General features: G+C 39.7%; 1 protein-coding gene across 1 annotated transcript; it reads left to right on the forward strand.

Annotated features, from left to right (window-relative positions):
* The first annotated feature begins 367 nt into the window (after positions 1–367).
* On the forward strand, positions 368–11,519 carry nufip2 (nuclear FMR1 interacting protein 2). The gene is made up of 4 exons (XM_067365785.1): positions 368–658; positions 3,868–5,532; positions 7,769–7,801; positions 7,986–11,519. Exons 1-4 carry the CDS (start codon positions 514–516, stop codon positions 8,036–8,038), a joined length of 1,896 nt encoding a protein of 631 aa, XP_067221886.1. The 5' UTR covers positions 368–513; the 3' UTR covers positions 8,039–11,519.
* The last annotated feature ends 260 nt before the right edge of the window (positions 11,520–11,779 follow it).

Consider the following 11,779-nt stretch of genomic DNA (forward strand, 5'->3'; position numbering starts at 1 on the left):
CCCACTGGCAGAAAGGGGCACTACAAACAAATCAGTGAACAAGGATTTTCCAGACATTAAAGCAGGGATGGGCAACGTCGGTCCTGGAGTGCCGCTGTCCTGCAGAGTTTAGCTCCAACCCTAATCAAAAACACCAGAACAAGCTTATCAATGTATTTAAGATTACAAAGGCTACATGCAGGTGAGTGTTGTTGTTTTTGTTAAATCAGGGTTGGAGCTAAACTCTGCAGGACAGCGGCACTCCGCCCATCCCTGCATCAGAGTATCAAACTCCCTATCCAACAGACAGGACTGACACAGCACTAGTGTGATTGCATGAGTTTGCGTGACAGCTTCCTGTGGCCTTGACTGGGAAGCATCCACGCCTTGTATCGCGATCGCGACGCACGAAACACCGCCCGCCTCTCACTGGCACCCCCAAACGCAGGCTGTGATTGGGCAGTGCAAATGTCTCAACTCCCCTCGTCCACCGAGCACCGGTTGAGCACATTCTGTCACTTGCGCTAGCGTTAAATGGAGGAACGTCCCTGCGAAGGGGCAATCGGAGTATATATCAGTCATGGAGCAGAGAACGAGCCTGATCGATCGAACATATCGGTAAACAATGATCAGAACCACAGTCAGTTCCAGAACGAGAAAACGCAGACGAAGAAAACAGGTTGGTAACCAGAAACGCTCATTGTTTTTCCCTGTGACAAGCTTCAAATACATGTCGTGGTATGTTTGTTTACAGTAATTCAGCTTCAGTAAAGTCAAACGCGGAGCATGTTTTGCTGACGGTACTGTTTTAAATAGTTATACCCATGATTAGCCGCAAAGCTAGCTAGCGTGAAGGGACATTGACCTTGTGCACCGGTCTTTCCGCACGCATTACACATTTCCCTGACTTATAATTCATTCGCAAACATACCTCTCAGTTTGGGCCGTTTTAAGGGGGATGCGCCCATCAGAGACCCAGAATAGCATGTTAGCTGTACCCCGTTGCTGCCACAGCAACATGAACCGGCTCCTGTGGAATGTTCCTGCTCTTAGCTTAAGCTTGTTCTGTTATTTCCTGTCCGCCATGATGGACGGCCAAATCTCACAAACTTCACCGCTGCCCATTTTCTCGTACAAAACGGAATATTTTGGTGATACAAATCCGACAGCTCCGTTTGCTTTTGTAGTCAGAGTCGGTATTAATGGTGTCTGAGGGGTGTATGTTTGGCCAGCTTAGCTCGAAGCGCGGCCTATTGCTCTTTGACAGTCATGTGAGTGGGCCTGGCAGGCAGTGACTGGGCTCGCGCTCTCCGCCGATTCGAACTCGACACCAAGTGGCCTGAATAGAACGCCTCGGAACATTCTATAACTGTTCGAATACAAACGTTCTAAATGCGTAAACCGAGGCAAATCCCATACGTAAACTTTTATAAAATGCACGCGTTGGTTTGCATATTTACAGAATCTGTTGATAAAATAATTACATTTCTGTTGTTTTTATAATAAAGTGCATTTTCTGACCCTGTTTAACTTGTCCTGTGTGTGCAACGTCTGAAGAAGCTCATGGCGCCTCGCGACGAAGGCTGCCAACTCTAAAAGAACTCTCACATGTCCGATTTCAATCCAAAAGTGGCACACAGCTTTAATGTGTACATTTCGATCTATAACTCTTAGCATGTGTGTTCAAATGCACTGCAGGCGTAGCTGGGTTAACTTTTGATATCAAGCCACTAGTTACGGTTCTGGTGGCTATTGTGCCATGTAAAAAGGATAAGGAGTACACCAATGCACAAAGCCAAAACTGTTTGTATTTGATGCATAAAGTATGTTTTGTAGCCCCTATTGAAATATATCGTTGCAGTTGTCACTCTTCACATAATCGTTATAATGTATAAACAATCACAGCTACCTGCGGCTAATCATTCAGGCTGCCCACTTAGCATGCTAAGCTAGCTGATGACTTGGCCGGTTTGTTGACCGAATACGCACAGATAGTCAAGACTTAAATCTAAACAGAGTAAAATATGTCTCTGAAACAAACATAACTAAACGATTTGCAAATTATATCATGGAGTTTAAACGTTGCTGACTGCCATGTTGCGATTAAATATCCCACCTCAACTAATGTGACTTTACCACACAAATGAGAGCTCACGTCAGGCATCAAATGTGTTAAAGGAATTTCAGGTGTATTCAGCTCAGTGTTTTTCGTTAATTTCGGCACTTTTAGACATGTCCACCAATGCTGAGGAACTACCCAAATATGACTGAGTACTCCATTTTGACACGTCATACCTCCGGTTAAAAATAGGGCGATGTTAGACTTGAGCCGGCCGATGAAAGCACACTTGCATGGGTTACTCTCTTCACGCCTCATATTTTCAGACGCAAAGGACAGAGGTCGTGCAGACCCGTTTTAGAGCTCAAACCGTTGCATTGTCCTGCTGGCGTGTTGGCTCAAATGTTTACATGTACTGTACAAAGACAGATTTTCTCTTGTGTGAATTAATTTTAATCTGTATACAAGTTTGCCAGAATGGTATTGTTACTGATGCCAGCCTTCAATTCCCGTGAGGGCATTCCTTGAGCTGCCATAAATAGTTTCCATAAAAATCATGAACTCAAGCAGACCTTGTTATACACTGGCCTGATAAAGAACATCTATTTTTTGATTCCAAGGACCTACATATATGATGATCCTGTTGCAAAGGACCCCCTTATATACAGACCTATTTATTCTATTTGAAAATAGTAAGCAGTCAGTGGAATAACTTATACTGTACATTTTCATGTTATATTTACTGTATGTAAATGAATTTATATAGTGCTTAGAAATTCAAAAGATATTTCAAATAAAATATTGCTCTTTTGAACTTAAATGTTTAGCAGCACAACTGTTTTCAAAATTAAGAAATGTTTCTTGAGCACCAAATCATCATATTAGAATGATTTCTGAACAATCATGTGACACTGAAGACTGGAGTAATGATACTGAAAATCCAGCTTTACCATCACAGGAATAAATTACATCTTATAAAACGGTTATTTTAAATTTATTGTAATGTTTCACAATTACTTTGCTGTATTTGTGATCAAAGGAATGCAGCCTTGGTGAAAGAGACTTGAAAACATTAAAATAGCCTATTATCAACCCCAAATGGTGTGTGTTGTATAAATGGTTTATCAGGACACAAATGTGTTTGACATGGTTATTACAACGTAAACATGGTTTATGAGCACACTTCTTGCGTCCTCGTACACCAAACGACTTAAACAAACTTAACTGTTTTGTCTTTTTTTTTTATAATAAAACAAAAAAGTTTTCTGTGATGGGTAGGGTTAGTGTAGTAGGGGATAGAATATACAGTTTGTATAGTATAAAAACCATTATGCCTATGGACAGTCCCTGTAAACCACATATTCAAGTGTGTGTGTGTGTGTGTGTTTTGGAAAATGTTAATTTTCTGCAGACCCAGTTTGAAAACCACTGATCTCTGTATTCATTTTATTGGCAACAGTTTAATTTTATAAACTAGCTCTGTTCAGATGTGGAATATAAGGCTATCAAATAACAGATATTCCAGCACTTGAGTCATTTTAAACTGACTTTAATTGGAAGTAAACTGAATAACCTGCATGGTTGTTCAGTGTGAGTTCCAGGAGTGAGCTTGTCATCTGCCTGACCCTGGCTTGGTTCCACTGAACGTACCTAGTCTAAATATTCCTTGATCTTGTGCAAACATTGATTAGACTTGACCTGTTCTCTTACTGGAACTTGAGATCTGATATGGATATTTGCCAAAAAATTGTTGGTTCTGTAGATCAATTGATGCAGATTTGCGGTTTCCATTCCACTTATTTAATGCTTTTTGTTTCTTCTCTGTGCAGAAAATGGCAAAATAAATGGAACTCTGAAGGAGGGAGAGGTGACTCCCACTTCCTTTAACCCAGACAGCTCCCTTCACCCTGCAAACGGCAATGGCGACAGACACCTGCTAGACATCAACTTGAAACAGAAGCCCACTCGACGGGCCTTCACCGCTGACTCAACTGGGGACAGAAAAAGTAGAAACACTAGCAGAAACAGAATGGACTTCAAAAATGACAAGTCCTCAGAGTTGAACACACTTGAGGGCAAAAAAGAGGCTTTGGCTTCTCTGAACGGTGTGGTGTCGCTCACCTCTGTACCACTTACAAACGGTTACCCTAGCAAACCCGGAGCTGACAATGACGGCAGTGGCTCCGAGAGTGGATACACTACTCCCAAGAAGCGCCGGGCCCAGAGGAATGGCAAAGCCGGGGACAATGTGACTGCTTCTGCCCAGGGAAAAGCCATGCAGCAGGGCGGCAAACAAGACCACGGACCTTTGGCACCGGAGTCGGCCTCTGGCTCTCAGGTAGAGAGTGGTAGAGCCGGTTCAAAAGCCAAGGATCCACCTGCCTCCGCCACCCCACCTCCTCTGCCGGTGGCTGAACTTCAGCGCAAGAACTTGGACAGCAAAGCGGCTGGCAAACGGTTTGAGGATCGCTCCAGCAAGGTTAAGGTGGCTACCTCCACCAAAGAGGACTCATGGACCTTGTTCAAGCCTCCGCCTGTCTTTCCTGTGGACAATAGTAGCGCTAAGATTGTGCCTAAGATCAGTTATGCAAGCAAAGTGAAGGAGAACCTCAATAAGACTGCCCAAGCTGGCGGAGAGGCTCTCACTCCTGCTCCCCCGGTGCCTGGGAGACCACCACAGGTCCCTATGTCTGCGGTGAAAACCATCACCTCGGCTAGCTTTACCAACGGTCCCCTGCTAGGGGAAGGGAATGGTTGTCCCTTGCCCGGCCCCCATTTCAGCTCCGGTCCTCTGCTGGCGACCCCAGCTGTTGCCGCTGAGAATGTAGCATCTCCCCCTGGTAGCGGCACTACGGCCATCGGAAGTTCCACCACCTCTGTGGCTGAGCCTAGGAAGCCCAGCCTGTTCGTTTACCCCATCACCCCCTCCAATATGCAACTCTCACTCCCTAGCGGCCGCCAAGCCGATCCCCCTGCTGCTGCGACAAATCAGAAGTCTCTGGGGGACATTTTTCAGAATCAGTGGGGCTTGTCCTTTATCAACGAGCCTAGCGCCGGACCAGAGGGCGTGGCGTGCTGCTCAAACGGAAAGGACTTGCCAGTAGAGGTGAGCTTTCAGGGAGGCTGTCCTGCTACAGTGGCCACTCAGACCTCCAGTACCTCTCAGAGACCGGATCAACCACCCTTTCCCAAGGCTCACGAGCCGGATAAACGGACTAACGCTCGAGGTGTGAGCGGCGGTGCCACGGCAGCAAGTGGGGTTGTACTCGAGACCCCTGTCTTTAGCTTGGATGCCCAGAGAGATGAGACTGGGGTTCATGGTGCAATAGTGTTTTGTTCTTCCTCTAAGGACATGTGTGCTGAGCTGCCTCCCACCTCCCCAGCTGCACCCAAGGTGGCTTTGGCCAAGGACCAGGGCCATACTAAGGGCTTTGACAGGAGGTCTAGTTGGGGATCATTTGATCTAAAAGCTGCTGTAATTTATCACACTAAAGGTAAATCACTATTTTTTTTTATCTTTAATTACCTTTTCTCTTGATAAAGTAATGTGAGATTATTCTTAATTTTTCTGTAATTAAATTATTTTTTCTGATTATAATTGCATTAAATACTGTATAGACTATAGAAAAATTCTATATGAAACAATAGTGGATTTTACATTAAAATGTAATGTGTAACCTTCTCCCTTTAAATACTTGGGTCAGTTCAAGAAAAATGTATGCAATTTTATATTATTTATTTGAAAGAATTAAAAGAGCAGTTTCATCTCTATCGTTGTATTGTTCAACTGGCCGAGGGTAGTATAGGATTTAGAAAGTAATAAGTAATGCAATACTTTTTAGTAATTAGTACAGTAATCTAATTACACTGTTGAATATGTAGTTAATGGCAAGTAATTACTCGCCCATCTCTGATTATGAATATACACTAGAGATGGAACAATATAATAATAATTTTATTCAATGTCTGATAACCAATATGTAGAACAGATTTTAAATTTTTATTTCTGATCATTAGACTAAAATGTCATTGTCACAATTGTATTTTCATCTGTTTTTGGTTGTCTGATTGGTAAAGTCAGGATGAATTTTCATTTCATGCTATCCATTTTGTAAATTCATGTCATAGATCTTATTGAGAAGAATAGTTTTCTTTTTTTAAATTTGATCCCATGATTTTTAATCAAAATGTCGTAACTCAATCTTCCAGTGAAGCGACAAACTTCTCTCTGGTGTTGTTTGTCGGGCTTCTCCAGTCATTTGATCTGCTTAAACCTTTCTTATAATCGACTGCAAGCTTGCGTTCAGATCCACCTCCCACCACTCAAAATTCAACCAATAACAGATCGATGGATCCCATCCTACTATTTTTGTTGTTTGTTTGTTTAACTTTGATGTTTCATTGCAACTTTAAAGGGTTAGTTAACCCAAAAATGAAAATTCTGTTATTAATTACTCACCCTCGTGTCGTTCTACACCTATAAGACCTTTATTTTATCTTTGGAACACAAATTAAGATATTTTTGATGAAATCTGATGGCTCAGTGAGGCCTCCGTTGCCAGCATTGTAACTGTCACCTCTCAAGATCCATAAAGGTACCAAAAACATATTCAAAACAGTTCATGTGACTACAGTGGTTCTACCTTAATATTATAAAGCAATAAGAATATTTTTTTGTTCGCCAAAAAACAAAATAATGATTTTTCAACAATATCTAGTGATGGGCAATTTTAAAACACTGCTTCGAAGCTTTACAAATCTTTTGTTTCGAATCAGTGGTTCGGAGCACCTAAGTCACATGATTTCAGTAAACGAGGCTTCGTTTACGTGATCCGAACCACTAATTCAAAACAAAAGATTCGTAAAGCTCTGACGCAGTGTTTTGAAATCGGCCATCACTAGATATTGTTGAAAAGTCATTATTTTGTTTTGTTTTTTGGTGCACAAAAAGTATTCTCGTTGCTTTACAATATTAAGATACCACTGAACTCACATGAACTGTTTTAAATATATCTTTAGTCCCTTTCTGGATATTGAGGTTCAGTGACATTGCTGGCAATCGAGGCCTCACTGAGCCATCGGATTTCATCAAAAACATCTTAATTTATGTTCCGAAGATGAACGAAGGTCTTACAGGTGTAGAACGACATGATGGTGAGTAATGAATGACAGAATTTTCATTTTTGGGTGAACTAACCCTTTAAAATGGAAAAGAAAGTTGCGTAATTATCCAACAGTACATTCAGCAAGTTTATTTTGAGGTACATGCCTTTAGAGACCCTTTGATTGGTGCAATTATGGTTGACCAAACTTAAAAAAAAAAAAAAAGAAAAAGAAAACTGATTAAATATTTAAAGTGGGCTTCGTGTCAGTTAGTGTCCTGCAGATAAATTGGTTTAGGCTAGGTCTTAAGAGTATGTTAGTTAACCTTCTCAAATTAGAATGTTACTCTTGCACACAAAATTATACCATGGGACTGAAAACATTATATATATATATATATATATATATATATATATATATATATATATATATATATATATATATATATATATATATATATATATATATATATAAATATTATTTCTGTGTGGTTATATAAAGCAACAAAATAGCAGTATTTTGAAGCTTTCCTGTTAGTGTAAGTTGAAACAGCTCAGTCCTTGATTTCTTTCAAGTCAAATAAAAATGATCTATTTTTACACTTAACTTTTATCTTTCTCTTTGCAGAAATGGAATATATTTTGAATTTGCAAAAACAAGGTAAGCTTTCATTTACCTTTCGTTTGTTGACACGTTTATAGACAACTCAGCATGCGATTAAACCCTTAAATGATTCAGCATTTAGATATTGCAACCCAATGCTCAATCTGCTGACAACCTCCCCATATCGTTTTGCTTGTGGTTTTTAGAGTTCCAAACTCTCACCTTTCTCGCTTTCCCGTAGATCCAAATCGAGTAGTCCTCTACAGTGAGTCATGGGACGGACCTGCTCAGTGAGGCTGTGTCTGGACACTATATCTCAGATGAACACTGCTGCAAAAAGATGTGCTTGAGGAACATGGCTGCTGCCTCTGAACATCCCGAATCAGAACTAATCCAATCTCAAGATGGTTCAGAAAGGACCTTGTTACCCGTTAACAGTCAAGGCTGAGCACAGAGGAACAGATTGCGCTTGAGAAAACGGGTTAGCTGGTTTTAGAATATTAGAATGGAAGAACGGGAGCTGTGGAACTCAACTCTAATGCGGTCTAGCGGATATGTTGCTGAAGACAATTGAAATGAACACTCACGATAACCCCGTCATGACATTTGGTTGGGCGGAAGCTTCTCATTTAAGTACTCGTGGACCTAAAGAGAGCATCCTGGAGAAAAGCATGTCACCATGTGTCCCCTCTTGAATTCAAATAATCATGTAGACTTAAAGTGGTCACATTGAATTTATTTGGGCACAAAACCGAAGAGTGTCGCTCTCCAGTGAATTAACATACTGTGGCCAGAGGAACTACATGGCTTTTTTTTTCTTTTCTTTTCCTTTTTTTTTTGAGATTCAGGGGAATCGAGCTCCATATATGTGTGGGGGGCAGTTAGTTCAAGCCTTTGGGATTAAATAATTGTCTTAATTTAATTTCTGGACATGATTGGGTCAGTCCTGTTAGTGACGCGTCTCCATTTCTTTTGTTTGTTTGTTTGTTTTTTCCTTTCTTCTTTTCCTTTTCTTTGAAATACTTAAAAACTCCAAGGGCAGGTTATGAGGTACACTCAGTTTGGGAAACCGTACGCCCTATAGTGTGCATGTGCAGTATGCTGCTCTGTGCGTCCTCTTTTGGAAGAGTTCAAAGTGCTATCGTTTAATAGTCTTATTGTCGTCTCTTCACGCTTCTGTCACCTGACAGCCGTTCGAGTCTCTTGCTCATTGTGTGAGAGTGTGTAAACAGAGGACAGAGATCACGCTATACTCTTTTCTCTTGAGTGTTTTATGTTTTTAATTTTTTAAGTAGCAGTTAGAACCCACAACTAATTGATAAGATGTGCCACACCACACAGTTGCTTTAGCTTTAATGCTAATAAGGTACATTACGGATATTTTAGTTTTGGTTTAGTTCTTTAGAGCTGCTCTTGGAAATAGAGAGCAGTCGCTGGCAAACGATATGGACTTTTTATTTTTGCTTGAGAGACTAGAAGCCCCTAGCTTTTTTTTTTATCGAGCACCACAATCAATTCTTTTTATTTCTGTTGTTTTAATTTGTTCCTGATTTTCCATGCTTATTGGTTAAGTTTGCTAATGCACATATGAGCCTCATCAATAGAACCGCTGTTGACAGGAATTCTGCTGTTGTGTAAATGTTTCTCTTTCTAATGTCAGAAAATGCATTCTAAACTTAAAGTCTATCCTCTGCTTTATCATTTCACAGATTAATTGATTTATACATAAGAATCAGTAGCACTTTATGTATTATGTTCTTGAATTGTATTTCCTTAAACATTGACATATCAGTACATATTTGAATTCTAGTAATTAATCATAGGCTACTAACTTTAACCTCTACCTAAGGACTGTCGGTCCACAATCTCAAAAGAAATGTATACGAAACAAAAAATAAAAAAATTTAAAAATTAAAAAAAAAAAGTGAAAAAGGATAAGAAAATAAAAAGACACTCAGGTAGAATTAGGGCAGTGTTCTTCTATCTAACAAAATAAAAACAAACAAAAAAAATGCACCAACAGTGTTATTGCCAAAAATGAAAAGAACGTCCCATGTTTGTACCAGCTGTTTTTTTTTGTTTTGTTTTTTTTTGTTTTTTTTTTAATTGTAACTTTTTGAGGAGTTTAATTTGACTGAAAGCCAATGCTTGCGTCTTTACAGGTATCATTTGGCATCCATGTTTTCTGTACATGACCATGAAACACTGCCAGGTGAAAAGATTTAAGTACACATGGAAGAAGTTAACCACACTACGTATCTATATGTCTTTCCTTTGCAAGAGTTTTCAGGTTTTAAATGCAGCATGTAAGGGTTTCCAATGTGGTCAGTCTTCTTCACGAAACGTGGGATGTTTTGCAATAGTTCTTAATCCGTTTCTGTCCTGTTCGGTGTCTTAGTTCAAAAGATACTGGGAGGAAAAAACTCGAAACAGATGTAAGGTTGTTAAATTCTGCTTCATCTTCTCTAATTCCGTTTGGATTCCACTTAAAAGCTTTGTGCAATGTAGAGAAATCCTGCGATTGATAATTAGCTTGTTTTTTGGCTTTTTAGATGCACATCTCTTCATTGCTTCACTTGAGTTTTATTGTAGTTATCTAAATTTTGTCTTTAAACAGCTCACATAGAGCATTTTTCTTTTTCTTCCTTTTTTTTATATATATATATCCAAGGGATTTGCTTAAGGAGTTACTGATGTAAGCATAATTTATAACCATCTGTTATTACATTAAGTTAATTATGAAATACCTCTGTGAACATGTATTGTCCCGATATCCCTGTTTTCCCATTAAAGGGATTGTTCGCATAAAAATGAAGATTCTGTCATCATTTACTCAACCTTATGTTGTTCCAAACCTGAAAGAGTGGAAGTCAATGGGGCCATGTGCTGTTTTGGACCCCATTGACTTTCATTGTACAGACAAAAACAGTTTAAATGGGTTTGGAACACCCTGAGGGTAGTAAATAATGGCATGATTCTCATTTTTGGTTGAACTGTTCCCTTAACTCAGTTACATCTTTGTAAATGCTGTCAGCAAAATGAACTGAACCTGGCCTTTGTTTTAAAAACTCAAATCCAGGGGTCAAATGCACATATAGAGGTTCTATGCACAGAATGCAAACAGAACGAAGATTATATTTTGGGGGGTTGCACATTAGCTTAATTTCCTCAATTTAAATAAGCACTTACTACCCCACAAATGATATAATTGCAATATAAATTATTTACATAAATCTTAAATAGCTCCCCTTAGTGTTTTAAGCAATGAGAGTACGTATGGATGGGAAAGAGGTACAGTGATCCTTAAGTGGTGCGTTTGATTGCGAAATCTGTACCAAGAAAATGCGTCTTTGTTGGCATATTCAAATTTCATGTGTTTTCGTGATGTATGAATGATTCTTGTCTTGTCCTGACAACTCAACTCATGCGTGTGGATGCATATGTGTGTTCGTGTGCAAGCATGTGTAATTGTCTACATTCATGCGCTCAATTATATGCAAAGTTAATATTGCGAACTTTTCAAGTTCAGGGTGCCTGTGTTAAGCGATATATTAAACGGAATCACATCAGAACATGAAAAACTCTTGCTTTTCTTTTGCCCCCGTCCCCACACCCCCATTACCCCCAACAATCTTCAGTTGTGCCATGTTTTGACTGTTAAAAGTTTGAATTAATATGTCATTTTTATGTTGCCCTCTCTGAATTTCCTAGTGGTCATGAAGAGGGGGTTACATTTTGTCTCAAGAATCTTTGTCACTGCTAATAAACTTGTTGAAAAAGATCTTGTTCTCTTAGCCTTCTTTTGAATAAGTCTACTGTGTGATTTGACTTCAAGGAGTTTTTTCCTTCTACAAGGAGTATTCCGGTTCAAGTTCACCCAAAAATGAAAATAACGTCATTTATTACTCACCCTCATGTAGTTCCACACCCGTAAGACATTCATTAATCTTCAGAACGCAAATTAGGATATTTTTGTTGAAATCCGATGGCTCAGTGAGGCCTCCATAGCCAGCAATGACATTTCCTCTCTCAACA

The sequence above is a fragment of the Chanodichthys erythropterus genome, chromosome 17 (assembly GCF_024489055.1).
Source record: "Chanodichthys erythropterus isolate Z2021 chromosome 17, ASM2448905v1, whole genome shotgun sequence".
NCBI lineage: Eukaryota > Metazoa > Chordata > Actinopteri > Cypriniformes > Xenocyprididae > Chanodichthys > Chanodichthys erythropterus.

What these genes read in the sequence shown, in the direction of transcription:
- nufip2 (XM_067365785.1), top strand. Translation starts at nt 514, where the DNA reads ATGGAGGAACGTCCCTGCGAAGGGGCAATCGGAGTATATATCAGTCAT. An exon ending in AACGCAGACGAAGAAAACAG is followed by an intron (nt 659 to 3,867) that starts GTTGGTAACCAG and finishes TTCTCTGTGCAG; the next exon opens with AAAATGGCAAAATAAATGGA. An exon ending in TTTGAATTTGCAAAAACAAG is followed by an intron (nt 7,802 to 7,985) that starts GTAAGCTTTCAT and finishes GCTTTCCCGTAG; the next exon opens with ATCCAAATCGAGTAGTCCTC.